The 20,976-nt window shown below is 34.7% G+C and overlaps 1 protein-coding gene across 5 annotated transcripts in view; it reads left to right on the plus strand.

Moving 5' to 3' along the window:
* LOC106462876 (chromodomain-helicase-DNA-binding protein 7-like) overlaps positions 1 to 20,976 on the plus strand; it is a 167,453-nt gene that overhangs the window by 9,215 nt on the left and 137,262 nt on the right. For all 5 annotated transcript variants that reach the window (XM_022390278.1, XM_022390280.1, XM_013922841.2 and 2 more), the window contains one exon: positions 12,823 to 15,136. In XM_022390278.1, coding sequence (XP_022245986.1) covers positions 12,917 to 15,136 — 2,220 coding nt within the window. In that variant the 5' untranslated portion in view covers positions 12,823 to 12,916. The remainder of the gene's footprint in view (positions 1 to 12,822; positions 15,137 to 20,976) is intronic.

Below are 20,976 nucleotides of genomic sequence, written 5' to 3' on the forward strand. Positions count from 1 at the left end.
ATTTTAACATGTTTGGATGCCATCTCTTTCTTTTGAACCAAGATTTCAATGAGGTAGGTTGTGTCTTTAGTCTACTCGAAATTTCATATATTTTTAGACTGAAATGCAGCTTAGTTACCAAGCTTGATAAATTCTAGTAGAATTCTATGATATCAATATAGTAATTTATGATTTTTTTGGTTATTCAATTATTTATAAAGTGTCAAAAAAAATTTTGTTTCATATCCTCCACTTGCAAAGTTTTAAAAGGCTTAGCAACCTGCGTCAAGCAACAACCAAGTACAAAGCTCGTAACTAGAAGAGATAATTGTTTGCTTTACTTTTTTGTTTACTGTTCTATGTTTTAAGAAGAATAAGTTTAAGAACTTATTTCTAAATAGCAATAATACTAGTCTACTGAAACACAGCCAAGATGGATCATTTTGTACAGACCAATGGTCAGTTTTATATTATTGGATACAGTAACATGAGAGCTGTGTCATTGTAACTTCTGTATAATAAGCCAGCCATGGCTGAAAGGTCAATATAATAAAAGTAATATATATATATATATATATATATGTAATGTTATGAGATTTAAGCTATTTCATGTAAACAAATGTTTTTGTGTTATAATTTGTTGTCATACTAGAATGAAAGAAGCATAATTTTTATTTATTTCCAAATTTTTTATGGTCGTTACAAGATCGCTCAAATCTACAGAACCCATACAGAGATTTGTTACTGAAAATAACAGATAAAATATAATTTTTTTTCGTAAGAAACATTTGATAACTATCTGGACATTATAAAGATTTTGCATGTGAAATTTGAAAATTCTTTAATGCATAAAAGTATTTTTAATCTTAAAATGAAAATTACTTTGTATGATGGGTAGGCAACATGTGAAAAGAAACAAAAGGCTTGAGAAAAACATTGCTTTACATATCTTAAGACTTAAAAAAATTTAGATATTTTGCATATGAAAGCACTGTAATGTTTACTTCACTGATAATCTGCCAAATTTCGTTAAGATACACTTACCAATTTAAATGTTATAGAATGAAAACTACAACAAGCACAAATGGTTGAGGTCATTCCTAGGTACTGAACCTGTGCTGAAAGAGTTAAAGCATATTTAAGTGAGATTGTAAGGCTTATGGAAAGTCCAGTAAAGTTGATGGGAATTTTCCAAATATGCATTTATTTGCATTGTATAAAACTTTCAGAACATGATTCCCAGCCCTAAAATCTTGAAGATTAGGGTTGAACAAATTTTGATGATTGGAAAATTGCCAATGTATCCATTGTTTTTAAAAATAATGGGTTGAGAGATGATTCTAAGAGCTTTAGGCCTGATTTCTTGTGTGTTTTTTTTTTTTTTAAAGTAGCAGAATCTATTGCCAGAATTCGTCATGAAAATTATTTGGAAAGTTCGCACTTAATGATTCCTGATAAGTAGCTCCTGTATACTGATGTATTAAATTAGATTATCATTTCAGTAGTATATTAAGACAAGCATACATGGTGGAATATTACTGCAGTACTTGACTTTAATTATGTAGAATCTTGAGAAACTAATGTAATCTAAATTTAATTTGTAGCTTTGAATATATTTGTAATTCAATAACAATAAATTGTAGGGTAGTTCTTCCAGCTTTTATCCAAATCTTTATGTATTATTTTCATTAGATCAATTACTATGCACTAAAAACATTGTAACAGAACAAGAACTGTAAAATGTGGTTGAAAAAATAATTTGTATATTCTCTTGGGGATTGATTTTATTTGTTCATTTTGATGAAATTTTCCAGAGATATGATTTCATGTGGAACTTTTGTTCTTGCATGTATTAAACATTTTCCAAGAAACTAACACAATGTATATGTTGAACTTGTTTCATTTGAGTGCTTCACAGTATACTTGAGAAAACAAATGCTATGGTTGACTGAAAGTCAGTCCACAGCATTTGTATTAAGTATCCATGAGTAATATTTTCTTATTTTTATAAGGTAAGCAAGAAAACTAAGGCAAAAGACTTGTGTCATGCATCTGAAGTTGTTTTTTTAAAAAGAAAATTGTGATGAACAAGTGTTTTGTTAGTGCATAATCAAGACGACCAAATTATCTGATTTGTTGACAGGAAGTAGCTTTTTTTTTCTTAAAACTAACCATTTTACTCTATCATATTACAATTGTTTAAGAAGGAATTAAATTGTAGGATTATAAATTAAAAAATATAAATAAAATTTGTTTAAATTTAAATAAAATGAAAGAAAACTGTATAACTAAAGTTAATAATGAACTGATGTTTGTGAGATATGTACTTTTTTACAGGTAAAAGTAGCTTTAATACTGCAGGAGTAGCCATTGATCTTATTGTGTGTGTATTCATGTGTAGTAATGTTACATTATGATTGATGAACATTTTGTTTTGTGAATGAGAAATGTGTTTCAGTTTTATTTTGTCCATAAACTTTAAGGAAACATTGTGTATAAATTAATGTACAATACAGTCGCACATCCTGATAGAGAAAATCTGATTTTTTTTAGCATTTTGTGAATATGAAAAAAGTTTTAGATTTAGATTTTAGTTGAATAGGAACACCATTTTTGGAAAAAAAGAAGTCGCATTATAGTAATTCATGATAAACAATAATAAAAAAGGATAATTGGTAGAAAAGTCAAGAAGCTGATAGAAGTTTTGCTCAGTTGCAGAAAGCAGAGTAATGAAAAAGATTGGGAAGTTGTTGCTTGTGGGGGGGTCCCTGTGAGGTCCATTTTATACAGTTTCTTAGGATTGTTTATTTCAGCATTTTGGATAGTTTTTTTAGACAGTAGCATTTCCATATTCACTAATAATGGAAATGTGGCAATGAAACATAGAATATAATAAGAGAAAACTGATTTCTAGAGCTTTGTAGCAAAACCATTTTATTAAAATGAATGTCCCAGTGTGTATAATATGATCAAAATGTCCAGATTGCAGCTGAATTTATGTACATTTAATTTTTTATCATACAGTATATAATGTATGAATGCTATCTTAAGCCCTTGAAGAATAAATACTGTATGTGCATTAAGATACTTGAATAAAACTTTACTTGTGAGGTTGTTATGGAAATTAGGTTTCATTATTCATAAAATTTTTTGATGTTTGCTTGAAATTTTCATCATTACTCAATATACAAATTAACCAAAACAAAAGGATAATAATTTTCAAATTGAAAAAAAAAATCTTGGAAGCAATAACTCAATAAAGGCAAAAAAAAAACTTATGTAACTTATCCACACTTCAGTGAAATGTTTGTTTGCATGTTACTAACCCTGATAAAGAAAGTTGGGTAGGTTGGTAAGAACCCCCCTTTTCTTGGTTTTCAACACTATTGTAGTTTATTTCAGAATAACATGCACAGAAGCAAAACTCAGCACATTATAGAAAGGAAAAAACGCTGGATACAGCTAAACACTTAAAAATTATTCATAACTGTTCGTTCTGTTTAACTCTGTGTGTACAGTGTTCATGTCATGATGCTTTAGAGTTATATTCAGAATTTAATTAACTTTCTTATCAACTTATGTCAGTAAAGTTAATAAATCAAATATTAACATTATGTAAACCTTAATTTCAAAATAAATATTTCTATAAATTCTCAATCTACACTTGCATGACACTTTCTCACTCCAAGTTGCCCATTTAAACATTTTTTCCACCCCTCAGCATTTGAGTTTTAATACAGTTACAAACTTAAGGAACTGCTGAGACATAATCTAAATTTATAGCCTCCAATACTCATGATTTACATAAATATAAACCAAAAAATCAAATCCACATGCCATGCTCTCTTATCACTGTCTTTCAAAACCCTCTATGAAGATTAGTGTTATAACCAACAGAAAGAGAAGATTTAGTGTATAATACTAGTTCTGACAACAGCTTTTGAGTTATTTGTCTTACAAATTCAAAGTTGTTTTTGCTAAGTTTACCTTGAACATGGTAATGGAATTATTTTAATACACTTATGGCTTAATTAGAAGGCTAGTTAAACTATAAAAGCTATAGCTTTGTGCATATTATTTTGTGTGGTAAAGTGAATATTTAAAATAGATAAAAATTCAGCAAATTACAACAATGTATCAAAAATTAGGGTTAACTTTTACTTAGATTTTATGTGCAAAGAAGTACAAAATCTCCACAAGTACCAAATTTCTTGTCTTTTATGTATGTTTTTTTTTAGTCATTGTTGTAGAAGTAACTAAAATCTAAAAACTAGAGATAAGAAAACATAAAGTAAGAAAGAAAATTAAATAAAAGTTCTTAGCAAGGTGTGCACATGAGCTGCACATGCATTATGTAATTCAGAAAATTACAATTATTCATTTTAAACAGTCTCAGGCTATAACAGTTTACATGTGATTTCATTTAAATTTATTGTTTTATTGCTCTCTGAACTGTTTCTAACTACATGTCTAACATATCTAACTGCTGCAAGCCAAAGCTTAGGCTATAAAACAATAAAATTATATGAAAACAGATGTAAACTGTTATAGTCTGAGACTGTTTAGGATAAATAATTGTAATTTTCTGTCAAAATCTGCAGTCATTCTATAAAGAAAAAAGGGGTAAGAGTAGAGAAAAAATAGTAAAATGTAAAGTTTTACTGAAGAACAAAATTTATTTTCATATAGGAGGTTTTAAAGGTTATGCAAATAAAATATGAAACTTTAAGGTGAAAAAGTTAGAAAAAAACAACTTTAAACTTCAGATAATTTTAAAAGAACTTTTTATTTGAATAAACGTTTTACCTTTGAGGCTTCATCAGGGTTGTATCGACTAACCCTGATGAAGCCGCAAAGGCAAAATGTTGGTTCAAATAATTTCTTTATAATTACCTGGAGTTTAAAGGCTGTTATTCTCTAACCTTTTAATAAAAATATGTAAATCCCTCCAGTGTGCTACAAATTTTATAAGATGAAAAAGTATTATCCTTAACATGAAAATCATCTTACACTCAGACTAATATAAGTCACTGACTGACTGAAATAAATTCATATACAAATATTTAGGAGAAATACTTTATTAAAAATTGTTTTTTTGTTTACAACATGCTATTAATGTTTTATAAAAGGTTAGCAAACTTGATGAAGACACATTAAGTAAAGTAGGAATTATGTAATTTATAGTACACATTAGTAGACATATGCTAAACCACGCGTTAAATAATGACTAGAAATACAGAGAGTATTCAACTTTCAACAGTATCTAGTTAACAATATACAGTTTTAAACAGGAGAAAGTGACTACATGTTCAACCATTTATGCATAACACTAGTAAGTGTTGATCTTGATTGCTGTATCCAACAAAAAAGCAAAAATGATTTATTTCCAATACAGTTTCTTGCCTCTCTCACAGGTTTAGCTATTCTCATTCAGTGCTGCCCTCTGTATACAAAAACTTCAAGTGACAACCCTCCATCAACAGGAGCATGACACACCCTCCTGATGCACGTGATTCCCTCTTATTCGATTCTACTTAACTGTCTCTTCTCGTTTTTCAGTAGTTTTGTGCAGACATTTTTAATTGTGATCTTTTTATGCATTGATTTCTTGTTTTTGTGAAGTAATGCTATACTGTTTGTTGTTATTTTGCTACAGTTGGTTCTCTGTAGTTTTTGCCACAATTACTTACCTGTGTTAGTTTTTTCCACATCTTTTCAAAAGTTTCAGTCGACTATGAATTCCTAAGTTCATGTTATGACTTCTTAGGCTCTTCCCACTACTTAAAATGTTGTTACACAGGCTTCAGGTCAGGGGGGTTTGGCCATCATTCGTCGGGAGATTGATCTTTATGCGAGTCAATCTTCTTCTCTGATAATGTTCGGGTTCGTCCTGTGATGTCACGTTTGGGGACTTAGGCTTCTATGGAAGCTCTTACCCCCTTGGTTCGAGCACATGTGTTTTCTTCAGTAGATGTTGCATGACCAGAGGAATCTTGCTTGGGATCTCTTGGATTCCCCAATTACCTTTCCTCCTTCTCTTACAGACAATCTTCATTGGTGGTTGAATAAGGACAATATGTCCAGATTTGCATCATTTCACAGATGCTTCTTTCCACAGTTGAGTGACATGGGTCAATCAGTGGGCAGCTGCCAGTCAATGATTTCAGAGCAAAATGTCATACCATATCAACATCTTAGAGCTTCTAGCAGTCTGACATGATTTGGATCATTTTCTTCCTATTATACAGAACCACTTTATCATGATCCATTCAGATAATTCCATAGTTGTCACCTATATCAATCAACAAGTTCACACCCATCCCCTTTTTGTGCTAACATTAGAACTACTTTCTTGGGCCCATATGCTATGGATAAGTCCAATTGCATGTCATTTTCCAGTTGCTTTTAACCTTGTTGCTGATTGTCTTTTCAGACCTGATTGGGTTTATCCCACAGAGTGATCCCTCGCCCCTCAGGTTTTCCAATGGCTCTGCAATTGGTTGGTTCTTCTCATCTGGATGCTTTTCCTACTTTCCTCAAAACTAAGGTACCTCTTTTTTTTTTGTTTCTGGTTCCTCAGGCTTTGGCAGTGGATGCTTTTAGATGGGACTGAACTAACCGGTATCTTTATGTCCCTCCTATCCAACATCTTCCCAGGTTGATTTCAGTCATCCATTCCAATCTGTGTCAGGTCCTTCTGCTGGAGCAACCTTGGTTTCCTTGTCTCCTTCAGTTCCAACCTCCCCCCCAAAAAAACTCTTCCTCTCAATCCATTCCTACCTCCATAAATCTTGGTTACCAGTTATTTATTATGCTCTTCTGACTCTCCAACTTCACACCTGGCATTTATCCAATCCCTTGTTAGGAGATCTGTATTGTCACTGCATATGCTTTCCTTTTAGCACAGAACATTCGTCCTTCCTCCCTAGTGGTCTGTCAAGCTAATAGGAACATCTTTCACTGTTGGTTTTTGAGTTGGAGATTTTCCCTTTCTTGACCTACTGTTCCTCTTCTTACGGATTTCCTACCTAACTGCTCAATCATGGTGCGTCGGTCTCTTCCATAGCTGGTTATAGAGCAGTCCTATGCAACACCTTCTGTTTTTCCATGTACTATATGGTGTTTTTCTCTCCTACTGTCTCCCTTTTATTGTGTTCTTTCCAGATTCATTGATCTCGTTAGCCAGTTCTTCCAGATTGGAAATATCAATATTGTTCTTCACTGCCTTACTCTCCTCCATTTTGAACCTTATATTCCCTGTATCACCTATCCCTCAAGACTTATTTCCTACTCCTTTTAGCCTCTTGGCATCGTTGATCTGGTATCTTTGCCACTGATGTTTCACGTACTCTGTTCCATGCCACATACATTCTCCTTTATCCAGATCAATCTTTCCTACTCAAAACTTTGTCAGCTCGTGAGGGACATTGTTCCTTGTCGATTTCCCTTCCCTCCATTTCCCACCTTTATTCTAGGTCTGAACCATATAGGCTTTTATGTCCTGTTTATGCTCTTCATTGTTATATTGCTTGCAAGACCTCTTTCTATGGTTCCTGTTCCCACCTTTTCATATCCTGGCAACTTTCCTCTGTATGTGACCCTTCTTCTTCTACCCTTATTGGTTGAATTCATCAACTTATTAGACTGGTGTATTCCTCCTTGTTTTCTGGATCCTGCAATCTGTTCCAGGTGTTATTGCATCAGATCAGGCATGTACCTTTTCCTTTTGTGGGTCACCTCCATTGCCCATTGGAAAAACTTATTTCATATGTGGACTACATCTCATATGTTCGTTTCCCACTACCTGAATCGGGTAGCTATTTATTCCTTGTTAGGGTATCTCCTACCACCTGCCACCATTCTCTGGACATCGGTGTGACTGTGACTTGGTAAATTATCTTTTCTAAATCTTATTTTTCCTTCCAGGGGCATTTTCGTTTTAGGTTTAAGATCCTGCTCAGTGGCATTACGTGTCCAGGTATACTACTTATATCTCAAATTCTACAGTGTACAGCTATCAATATGTCATACTGGAGTATATTATCTCCCACCTAATGACTCTGCAGCTCCACCTCCATGCAGTGGGTCCAAGGGGTTAATGTTGTGAGGTCCTGAATTGGATCATCCTATAGACTGTGATTTCACTAGGTTGATCTGCTGATGGTGTCTGCAGTCTTATCCAGGGTTGATGTTACATGGGCTATTATCAGCTACTCTTGTTGCTCCATCTCTGTAGGGTTGGGCCATAGTGTAGAGTGATGTTGCACAGGGCAGCTTGGCAAGGCTTGTATTGGACATCCTACCAAAGTTATCTTTGGGTGGGGGCTGATCTCAACAATTATGATGTATGCATATGGGCAGTGATGCACACTGTTGAGATGGGATGTTCTACAAGATTGCTAGTAGGTTTTTATTATATATTTTCTTCTTTAATATGCCTGTTCTGGACTGTACAAAACCCATAAACTTACATGGGTAAAGCAGAAGGAGATAGCTGCCCATCCCTGCTGTCTGTTCAATTGAATAAATCAGGGCAGTTTGCTTTTCAAAATAGGGATTTTGGGGTCACCCTTTGCTCTTTCTGCAGTGTTGTTGGCTCTCCAAACTCTCCACCTTGTTTTCAACCCATTGTTCTAGTGGAGTAGGAAAGTCCTTACCACTTTCCAGTTCTGAGCCACTGGGGTGTTGGACCATGAAGGAGTTCTCCTGAATGTGATCCTTTCCCTTCAGTGGAGAGTAGAGCAGTGGTGATCTGCCAGTGTAGATGACATTTGATCCTCATATCATGCACTTCACATCTGTGTGGTGGGCCCTGGTAGTTGATGTTGTGCCCAGCTACTGTGTGGTTGTATTCGGGGAGTGAGTTTGCATATACTTAATAGAGGCGATCCACTTCCTTGCGGAGGGACCTGGTGGTTGGCATTGTGCTCCAGCTTTTATGTATTCCTATCCAGGGAATTACATTGTGTAATTGTGCTATTTCTCCATGTGATGGGTCCATTGCAGTTGATGCTGTATTGATCTTCTGTGTGGTTATATCCAAAGAGTGAGACTGTGTATCTTTTACAGAGGTGATCCACTTCTGTATGGTGGGACTCGAAGGTTGATGTTGTGCATTAGCTTCTGTGTGGTGAAGCTAATCAAGAGGATGTTGCTGCTTTCAAGTTGATCTATCACATTGCAGGTCACCTTTCTGATTGGGATACATTGTCCTACCATCACCTGAATGTCGGTTGTTGATGAGTTGTTGTGGATTGGAGTTGTACCAATCATTGTAAATTTTTGCATGTGTTGGTTGTGCTTCCTTATTCTACCTTATATCTCATAATCTCCACCTCCTTGTGGTGGGTCCCGGAGGTTGATGTTGCAGTCATGTGCTTCAACTTCCATGAGGTCCCATCCAGATGAGGTTTCTTGGGGCAATTGTTATCCCTCTGATGCTGCATCTACAGGAGTTTTATTACCTCAGGTGGATATTCCATGGTGTGGAACCAGTCCAATGAAGTTTGGATTTGTTATGAAATGCCACATTGACATATCTCTTCCTCTTATCATTTGGAGGTTGGGTTCCAGGATGACTGGTAGTGGTTGTAGATTTGTGCACATGTACCCTGTTTTGTAGATCAGTTGGGGATGTATATCCTTCTGTTCTGCTGAACTTGAGGTGAAGACAGTGTGGACCATCCTCCTACCATGGGTTGAAAGATTTATGCCCTATGCCACTTGGTTTTGGACTGGAGTTGACCCGCCACGTATGGTCCAATGAGCCCAAACCATTCTACACCATGGAGCATATCCTTTTTTCTTTTTCTTTTTTTGATGTGCTCCTCCTACTTTATGCCCATGTATATGACACCTTTTTCCACTCTGGGTAAAAAGTATACCTGATACAGAATTGGTGCAGTTTCCCATTTGTGTTCCTCTCCCAGTGGGGATCACATTTACAGGTGTTTTTTGGACACTTTTGAAGGATACTTTTCTATATCCTTCATACTGGTACCTTCACCTATTCAATGTGATATTCTAGCTATATGTGTGAGAAGAGGTAAGATACCATATAGGAAGTTATTATTTTCCTACACTGAAAACACTTGCCTCCTTTCACACTTCCCACCCTTCCATTACCACTTAAAACTTGTGCTTCCTTTCGGCCTAATCTCAAACTGATAGTTTGATAGAATCAAATAGAGCAAGTCACATGTGTCAGGAGGGTGTGTTGTGTTCCTATAGGTGGAGGGTTGTCATATGACAATTTACATGTGAAGATGCTGTGGACCATGTTAATCGTGGGATAAGTATGAGTTCAAGGCTTGTAGCAACACTTTTTTTTGCATATAGAGGACAGCACCGAATGAGAATAGCTATATGTGTGAAGGGAGCTAATTACCTATCAGAAATGTATTTTCAGTTTAGGAAAATAAAAACTTTTGGTTGATTTTAGGAATAGTTAAGTGTACATATTGGATAAAATTAGAAAAAAGTCACAAAATGATATTAATGTCATTAATGTTTTTTGGAAAGAAAACTGATCATCCATTCCCGAGTAAAAGTAGAACAGAATATAACAATAAAAGAAGTTTTTCAGAAATGTCTGTTTTTTTCTAAATATGTATCTACAAATGTGGAAAGGAATATTTGAAGTCTTTTTGAGTACTAGGAATGAAGCTTTACTGGATAGCACTTGTATCCAAATAAAAACCACTAGTATACATTATTCACATTATAGTTAGTTACTTTGGTAATTCTAATTTAAAGATTTGAAAGATGGTACCACTAAATGAAAAATATGTGGAGAAATAGAGGATGTTCCAAGTGGTTGCACTTGCATCTTCTAAGAAAAGTTTGCAATCAATATTTCTTTTAATTATTCTAACTAGCTCTTTTATTAGTTTGATTTAAGATCTCTTATTTAAAGAAATTAAGTGAATAGATTACCAGTTTGGCCATAATGATCAGCAGAAAGTTAAAACAAGTCTTAGAAGAATCAGCTATTTAAAAAAAGATTAAGGTTTTGAAAGAAATTTTTTAACTTGGGTTCATTTTTTAGGTTATTTGTGCTTGGGCTAACAGGTTATTTTTATTTTGGCCTTATGTGTCTTCACATTGTTATTCTGATAGCATAAAGTATTGATTTTTGTTTTAATGGGTAATGAGTACAAGGTAAGAGGAAAATATATGCACGTGTTTCATGAATTATCTTGTGAAGGTGTTAAAATGTATATCAAACCTCATTTAAATTTACACCACCAAGTCCACCTAACGTTGTCTCCAAAGAACCAACGTTTTCTAGTGAAACATTTTGCATGGTTAACTGTTGAGAGAGTGGCTAGATTGTATTATTTGATCGTTACCATTTACCACATGAGAATCTTTATGCATTGAATTTGTTTGCTGAAGATTTGCAGAAGTAGTAAATGAATGTTTTTATAGTACAGTAAATGTATTATTTAATAAGTACATCAATTATCTTTATTCTATATTGTAAAATTACAAATTGAAATACTTTGTATTTGTTAGAAGCATTAACAAGATTGTATAGATGTATATATTACACATACTTTGACTACTTGTTGGTGCTTAAATGAGCATTGCATTTTTAGTACTTGTAGGCACACAAGTGAAAAGGTGTTGGGGTGAGTACTTGGTTTTATCAGTTGCCATTGTGCTACAAAAATCTTAGGTATCTCACAGTCCTATACAAACTTGCTCGATTTTGACCTATGTTTAACAGTTTGAATTTCTCTTAGTATATAATCTTGAGAATATTCTTAAATTTTGAAAAAGTGTTTTCTTTTCACATGTATCCAAAGGTTACATTTATGCAGAATTATGCATTATATACATTAGAAATTTTAATAAAATCCAAAAAATAATTGCACTGCATTTCTAAAATGCAGGTATAACAAGAGCTACTGGTTTTTTATGTAATGCAATGTAAAAAACATTCCACTGCTTCAAGCATCCTTTATTTAAAAAGAAAACAAGTTGTTTGGTTACAAGGAGTAAATTAGCCAATAGAGGTGGTTTGAGTATTTTGTTAGACAAAGCCCCCAGATAAGAATTTCAACAGTTGTCTTGTAACAAAAATTCACTATTTGTTGGTATAGCGTAGCCTAAGACTTTTTTGTGGTTGATAGTTCAAAATTAGGGATGGTGAGAGAGAGCCTTTGTAGCTTTGCCATAAACAAACTTTCTTGTTTTCTTCATATTCGTTCCCTTATGGTATGCATGATTTCTAAAGTTATAATTATTAAAAGTTTTATATTAAAAAGTAAGTTGACATTATTCAGATTTTTATGTTGCTTAATTTTCAATTTAGGCTACTTGAATATCCAACATACTGGGTTTGAACTTTAGCTAATTATGCATTTGCCTATTGTATAAGATGAGTAATGATTTGTTTCCTTTGGTTTGTTAGAAATTGTTTGATTAATTGACTAGTTATAGACTACAGTACTTATGGCACTAACATTGTTGTAAACACATTTACATGTTTGTGTGTTTATGACAATGTTGGAGCCTTAATACTGAACTGTCTGGAATAACATGTTTAGAAAATTGTATACACAGGCATTTTAGGTGATGCATTACTTTTTTGTGTACTTTTGCATGTTAATTAATCTGAAATAATGTTACATTGGAGAACAGTTTATTTTGATACAATATGTAAAAAAAGTAGGTGTTACAGTTGAAAATGCAAATTTTTTATAAACTACATTTTTTATATGCTAGCATGACCACTGTATGTTTTATTGTTAACTAATAATTTTGTATGCTGGCAGGTTTTATCATTTAACCCATTTCACTGTAAAATATTTTAATTTTGTACCCTTTTTTTTGTAGGTTTATATAAACAGTGAAATTCCCCTTGCTGAGGTGATGTGTTTTAGAACTCCTGCATCTGCAGCCAAACATGGATAAGTGAGTAATATTCAGCATGGATGATTACCACCTGCTTGGCGGAGGAATGTATGAGATGAGTGGCAGTGGAGGAATGTTGGAGGATCCAAGTCGCATTGTTGGAGGGGTAGGATATGGACCTGGACCTTCCCAAAATGTTGCAGGATCAGGTATGATGTCATCACATTTATCACCTAACCAAGCACAAAGCCCAGGACAAATGATTAGCAGTGTAATGACGCAACAACCCCATGCTAATACAGAGGGTTACCAGATGGGAATTCAGCAAGTTTATCAACAAAATGAGTTGCCACAGAAGTTTCAACACTATAGTGGTTATGGAAATAGGATGTCAGGTATGGTAAATAACCAGTTCCCAAGTGGAGGAAGACTGCACCATATGAGTAACAACTCTATCCCAGCACCTGGGGACCAGGCACCACGTCCATTAACACCCTCTCAGATTGCAAATTATCAGCAAGGAAACATGCTGGCCACTCAGTATGCTCAGCACAGCCAGCAGCCTACGGGACCTTCAGTTAATCTTGGTCAAAGTGCATCACAGTATTCTGGCTATAGTCGAGGATCTGTGCCTCAACAACAACCACTTAGTCAGACTGGAGATATGTGGCAAGGAAGTATGGGACAGCAGCATGGGCATCAGTACATGCCCCAGGCTCCCTCCTACTCTCACCCTTCTCAGCCAGCACCCATGTCATCAATGCAGAGGTGCATGGGTCCAATGAGTAATGCATCTGTGTCCATGCAAGTCCCAAGATCATCAACTCCGAACCAGTATATGTCACGGCAGGAATTTTCAATGCACTCCCCAAATCAGACAACAACTGGTCAACACCCAGCTATTTACACTGCCCAACCTAGTCCTAATGGACCATATTTGAGTCAGATGCGTGTTGCCGTCTCTCAGCCTTTGTCTCACATTCCTGTAACACAGTCAGAGCAAGCTATGCCCTCATATTCAGCTCAGGGACCATACTCTGTTAATTCTCAACCAGGGGTCACAAGGCCTCGTTACTCTCCTTCCAGCAGCCTTAATGCTATCACTCCAGGGGACTCACCAGCCATAGGGCCCTTACCTGGTTCCAGACCTATGCAGAGGACAGGATATTCATCCTATTCTCATTTGAACTCGGGCCAGCAGCCCATTACCCCCATGCAGCCAGCTACACCTACTAGAATACAACAGTATCCACAACAGTCTTACTCTCCTAGCCAATCGTATCATCATCAATCATCACAGCACCAAGCATCCATACTTGGAAGCTCTAGCCCCTCACAGTTGTCACCTTATCCTCAAGCGCAACAACCACCTCAAGCTCCTAACAGTCCACAATTTCGCCCAGCTTTTCCCCCTTCACAAGTGTGTGTTTCTCCAAGACGACCAACACCGACACCCCCAGCAGGATCACCTATGTCCACTTCACATACACCTGAGAGGCTTCCTCATCCTCCTATGTCTACAACTCCACAGTCTCAGGGAAGCTATCCAAGCCCTTGTGCAAGTCATTTGTCCAGTCCTGGTCAAGGATTGTCACCAGGAGGAGGTAACAGTGGACCGTCCAGCAGTCTACAACAATTAGAGCAGATGGTCATACCCCACGTAGGTGGTTCTGGTTCATCTAAAGCATCGACACCAAATACTTGTGTGTCATCCTCAATAGCTGGCCACCATATTGGCTTAGTTGGTGCTTCTTACTACAACACTGTTGGTCAGTGTCAATCACAACAGCCACAGCAACAGATTAATTATCCATCAACTCCATCAGTATATTCCCAATCTCTTGTGTCACAACAGTATGGGCACCAACAATACATGGGGCAACCAGGTATACCTGTTTCCAATATGCCTGCTTCAGTAAACAGTGTAGTGGTTCATGTGCCAAATTCTCGACCAGTGAAGGCCTCTGGGCCCAATGTTATGAATGATGGTGTAAGGAGTGTTAGTGTACCACCGTCTGAAGTGTCGATGGCAACCAGTGTAACTTACAGCACAACCAGTAATGGAAATATTATGCATTCTTCACCTTCAGCACCTGAAATGTCCTATTCTTACACTCAAGGTGCTCCCGGAATTTCTTCAAATCATAGCTCGATCTCCTCCTCAGGCCCACAATCCTATTCTGCTTCCACTGCTTATGCTGAATGGAACAGACCATCAACGTATGAAGTTCATGGTATTCAACAGGAACTACAACATCTATACACTTTACCCCAGTCTCCTCAGAATCAACAAAAGGTATGAAACTTATTGAAAAGTGTAGTCAAAATATAAATTTTGTGATTAGTGTTACTAAACAACTTAGAAAATTGTTATTCATTTAATTTCATTTTCTATTTTAACAACAAAATAGTAGTCTATGGACACCTATTCATGAATGAAAAGTATACAAAAGTTTGATTTTAATTTTTCTAAAAATATCATGGATGATATATAAAGATACTATTAACAGGAAACTTTGTATCAGATTAATGTATTGAGTGTGTTGATATTTTAATTTCTTTTAGGTGAGCCATTAATTTCATCTTGGAATATTTGTTTTTAAGGAAAATTTTTTATCATATTTGCTCAAATAATGTAGTGGTAACTGATTTTGCCTTATTATTACTATTATTTGAAACACATCTAACATATTTCAAAAATACTAATCTTAGATAAAAAAAAAACACTATACGTTAATTTATCGTAATTTTTTTAGACCAGTTGATAATTTTTTCAGTAGACTTGTATTAAGTAGGAAAGGAGCTGAGACTATACAAATCTGAAAAATTTTGTATTGATAAAAATAGTAGAGATGGGTGATTACTGGTATTTGATAATCAGTTGATCAATAGGCTCATTGATTAATTACACCCCACTATACAAGGTAAAAAGAGAGAGAGAAAAAAGTGGGAGTAAACTGCCTTCATAACTTTTTTATTAATCTTCTTATTTTACAATGTTTTTTGAAGTAATTTTCAAATTACCCTTGGTTTCGTATCACAAAACTCTTTAAAGGTTGCCATTTGTGCATTTTGGGAAGACTTTTTCTTCTTCTAAAAAAATGTATTTCCACAATATACGGGTTTGGTTGATTTGACCGATCTGGTATTCATCATAAAAATTAGGAAATAGATACAAATTATGCTTTTTTTCATTCTAGAATGAAAGATGCACAATTTATGTTTATTTCCTAATTTTTTATGGGGGTTACAAGATTAATTACAGAAAATAAAAGATAAAATGTAAAGTTTTTTCTTAAGAAACATTTGATAACTATTTGGACATTATAAAGATTTTGCATGTGAAATTTCAAAATTTTCTGATGCATAAAATTATTTTTAATGTTAGTATGAAAATTACTTTGCATGATAGATAGGCAAGATAAACTGCCAACTTTTGTTAACACCCGCTTACTAATTTAAAAGTTATAGCATGAAAACTATAACAAGCACAAAATGGTTATGAGGTTGGTACCACGGACCGAGCCCAGGTTGAAAGGGTTAATCTAAATAAAATTTTCAGTATAATTAAGTTTCTTGTTTTAAATTATAATATTTTACTGTCATTTAATCACATTATCATGAAAAATTATAAAAGTCATCACAATCGTAATTATAAAATCCAAGTATTGCACCCTATCAACATTTGTGAAAAATAAGTCAAAAATTAGTGCAAGTCTATGCTTATGAATTATTATGAACAAGCACTTGTTAAAACAGACTGAATGTACAAATTATCTGTATGGAAGAGAATGTGTAATTGGGCTACATCCCAATACAACCTGAACAAGCATCGGTGCAGCATAGAACAGCAGATGTCAACTTAATTTGAGTGAGATCTTTAAGAAACTTTAATGTGTATTTTGTGTGTTTTTCTATTCTATGTTTTTAATCACTAATCAAATAAAATTAACCAAGCTACAAATATTTTGTATTCCAGAAAATCAAAGAAATGAGGCTAGTCTTGAACTGGCCAACTGACGATTTGAACTCACACCAGATCCAGCATGTTAAAACCCCAAATATCATGCAACACTTGAACTTTTGCAACCAAAATTAATTTCTGAGTGACAATTTCTCCAAAACATGTAAATTATTGTCTAGAACTGTAATGGCATAAGTATCTTGAGAAAATTTGGGGAGAAGAAAAACCATGGATAATCAAGACACTAATGTAGCCCCCATTTCCTGGTACAATCAATAGTTAAGTTAGGTTAGGCACACCTGGCTTCTAGATTGAAAGTATTTGATGAGGCCTGTTCTATATGGATATTATCCTCTTCGTCTTTTACCTCGGGTCCTTGTCATCATTCATGACACCCCTTTGTCAAATCTTTCTTTCTCTGCCCAGTATCCCCTCTTTTGCTTGAACCTCACAAATAATGTTTCATCAAGGTATATTGTCCCTGTATGCATTTTTATGTATGAGGTTTGTCTAGTCCTTTGCTATTGAGCTTGTCTTTCTGATCATATTGCCTTTTTCTTCTCTCATTCCTGTCACCTTCCTACATTGTTGGCTTCTCAATGTAAGTAGCATGTGTACATAGTAGGTCCATCTGCCATTCCTTTCCTCCTGGCTGGCTTGTGTAAAACATCTTTCTATTGACCATTTTTTGTTGGTCTCCACCATTGCTGGTTATTGGGCAGTGCTATTCAAAACATTTCACCTTTCCTAGTACTGAAGGATGTTTTCTTCCCCTGTTCTTTCCAAATTATCCTGATCTTCCCTTTCCTTAGTCTTCTCCTATACATTACTGGGACCTAAGTGTGGTTTTGCATGCTTTCATATGTAACCCATTTGAGTTGTTGACTTCTTACTCTTTATACCACTTTTTCTTAAAACTTATTATTTCCTTCTCCTCCTTAGACTGGTTGCCATCATTCAGATATCCATTTAACTGATTCTTCTTGTACTTTTTTCCATAATACTTGTATACTGCTCTATCCAGATCGGTCTTTCTTTTCACAGACTTCTGCCACTTGAGAAGTTGGTGGCACTTTCTCTGCTCTCTCTCTTCTACCTATCTCTCACTTCTACATTTAGTTAGACTAGGACTGTTTGATGTTACATATCATGTACTTCTCCCTTTTGGGTGTCCCCATCATCATCTTTTCATGATGCTAGACTGCTGTATAATGTATTATTTTGATAATTAAGAAACTGGTGTTTTTAAACTTGGACATCAATGAGATGTACACAGATCTGTCAGTTTCATAAATACTTGATCTTTTTGATACCTTAAAAATTAATTTCAATTATTCTTTCTGTATTTATTTATTTTTGCTGAAACTGTTTTGGCAGATATATTTGAGCATGGAAAAGTCACAAGTGGCTGTTATATAAGAACAGTTTGTGCTGCCATCTAGCAAACAAAAATGAAACTCTTATTTATGAAACATAGAAATAATATATGTTTATGAACCAAACTCAATGCTAAGTAGTAGTTTTCCTTATTATTATTTCCTCACAAAAATGTGTGGTAGAAGAACATAATAATATTACTGTTACACAAGCTGTGAAACACTTGATAATGGCAATTAGGTGCTCAAATAAGGTTATAACTGAACTTTAGCAGTTTAATATAAATTTCATAGACTAATAGATTGAATGTGGCAACCCATTTAGATGCTTTTCTGTCATATTAAAGCCATTGCAAAAATTACTCTTTTTGTAGCTAGCTTGGGAGAAGAAAAAAAGAACAGTTCTCAACCTTAGCAACACTTTTCAATGATACTGGGAGTCTGGCAAGCTGTGAAACTCTTGATTATGGCAATTAGGTGCTCAAATAAGGCTATAACTCAACTTTAGCAGTTATTTGTAAGCATGATAGAGTAATATATTGAATGCATCAGCCATTTTTTTTTCTTGACCCATCCCTACATACTAAGCACTACCTTGCTTAGTGATATCATAAGTAGTTGGGAGGTTTTCTTGAATTGTATTAGTGGAATAACTTTGTGTTTTATTATTTGTCAGTAAGGTACAGTATGCTATAAATGCTCTTATTCTTTATTTACTTTCTTTTATGCATAGAATTACATTAATGAGCCATAAACAAAATGTGTGGGAAAATGAGATAAAATTAAAAGTTTTCAACTTTGATTACAGAAGTTTTTGGTAAAAACTATAAACCTAAAAAGGTTGTGAAAAGATTATTTAAACTATCATGTGAATCTATCTTTTGTTTCTAGAAGCTTTTTTTTAAGGTCATCATTTTATGTGGGATATTTAGTGAACTTGTGTAAGCTCAGTAAAAATGTCTTTCAAAATGTGTTGGTTGATATTATAAAACTTCATTAATCTTGCTCTCATCTTTTTTGAAGACATTTTATTTTGTTCTCAGAAACACTTATTACAAAAATGCCATGTTCCTGTTTTGAGCTGTTATGACCTTTATCAAAAGTAAACAACTTGTGGGAATATTGGAATTTTTAATTTGTTCAAAAAAAATATCCAAATTGACTTAGTTTTGCAGCATTAGAATTCTAAATCTTTATTCAGTTAAATTTTGTAAAAAAATGTTGTTAACAGAGTTAATATACACTGTAAAATGCATAGAACATGGATTAAATCAAACTAATAAATTTTCTTACTACATAACCTAATTTTCACCAAAATATTTGTCTGGCACTGAAGGTGTGTGTGTTTGTTGGCAAGATTTGGACGAAAGTTGGTATATCTTTTTGGAAGGTCAAGGTCATAGCACCTTACAAAAAAATCCCTGTCTTTTAACATAGGGACTGATTTTTCACCCTATTTTTTATAACTCAGTAAAAAATTATCGGATTTTGATTGAACTTGATGGACATGTGTAGAGCATTATTCCTCGTTCTCCTGCCAAAAAATGGCCCATGTCAGTTGATAACAACAGATACATGAACGTATTTTCATATTTTTTTGAGCCATGTTGGATGTTACAGTTATTCGCTTTACTGAGTTCTTCATAAAATTGTAAGAATAAAATTTATTAAGATTTAAGTGGTTTCTTACACCTTTTAAACTAATCCATCTCTAAGAGCATGTGGCCATTTTGTGCTATCAAGGCCACCAGAACTTTTATATGAATTTCACTAAAATTTATCTTTGACTTATCTCTTTTAAGCTCAGTTGTTTTTGAAGATCATATAACGAATTTTTTAATAATTAGTCCTTTTTATTATCAATGAAATTTCACCCACACTTTTAAATATATCCCTTTTGTTTTAGAACATTTGTAGAGACCAAGTGGATATTAGCTATGTTTCCATTTTGTCTTTCTCTAAAACTAAAAAATATTTTACTTGTAGTTGGTGTGCAACTCTCCTGTATTATTAGTTTTCAATTACTGCTTTGTAAAATGTGGCTTAACCAAACACAAGAAAACAATGTCAATGGAAACATAATAAGCATACCGGAATTAACATACACTGAGTGGTCACAAGTAAATACACACCTAATTTTTCGTCATTTAACTGATTTATGCTAACTAATTTGTGTTCACAGAGCACTATATACACGAAAATGGTCCGCATACTAATTATCGTGTCCAACAACATGCCTAGAACTCAAGGTTCTCTCGAATTGTCAGATTTTGTTAGAGAAAGGATAGTTGGTCAAGCAGATGGTGGAATAAGTCAGTGGCAAATTTCGCAGAATTTGGGAATCCTGCTTTCGACAGTCAACAGAATCATTGTGCAGTTCAGGTTCAGGAAACACGGCAAGGAAACAACTGAGCAGCGTCTGGGTCGTCCTAGTCCATTGGAGAGGACAAAAAGGGCTGTCAAGAGGAGCATTGAAATGGATCCCAGGTTAACGACTGCAGAAGTGGCCAAAGTTGGTGGGATGAGCCCAAAATCTGTTCAACGGATTCTCCACAGATTGGGTTATCGTTGCAGAGCAGCTAGATGGAAGCCCTTATTAAGACCTGCCAACATAGTCAGACGAAAGAAGTGGGCAAGTGATATGATGGCCAAACCTCTGGATCTTTGGAAGACCGTATTGTTCTCAGACGAATCAAGATTCGCTCAATTTTTGGACAGTAGAAGGATATGGATCTGGAGAATGCCTCACCAAGATTTTTGGCTCAACAGATTGCAGCCAACTGTGAAGCATGGTGG

This window comes from Limulus polyphemus, unplaced genomic scaffold (genome assembly GCF_000517525.1).
Source record: "Limulus polyphemus unplaced genomic scaffold, Limulus_polyphemus-2.1.2 Scaffold1273, whole genome shotgun sequence".
Lineage (NCBI taxonomy): Eukaryota > Metazoa > Arthropoda > Merostomata > Xiphosura > Limulidae > Limulus > Limulus polyphemus.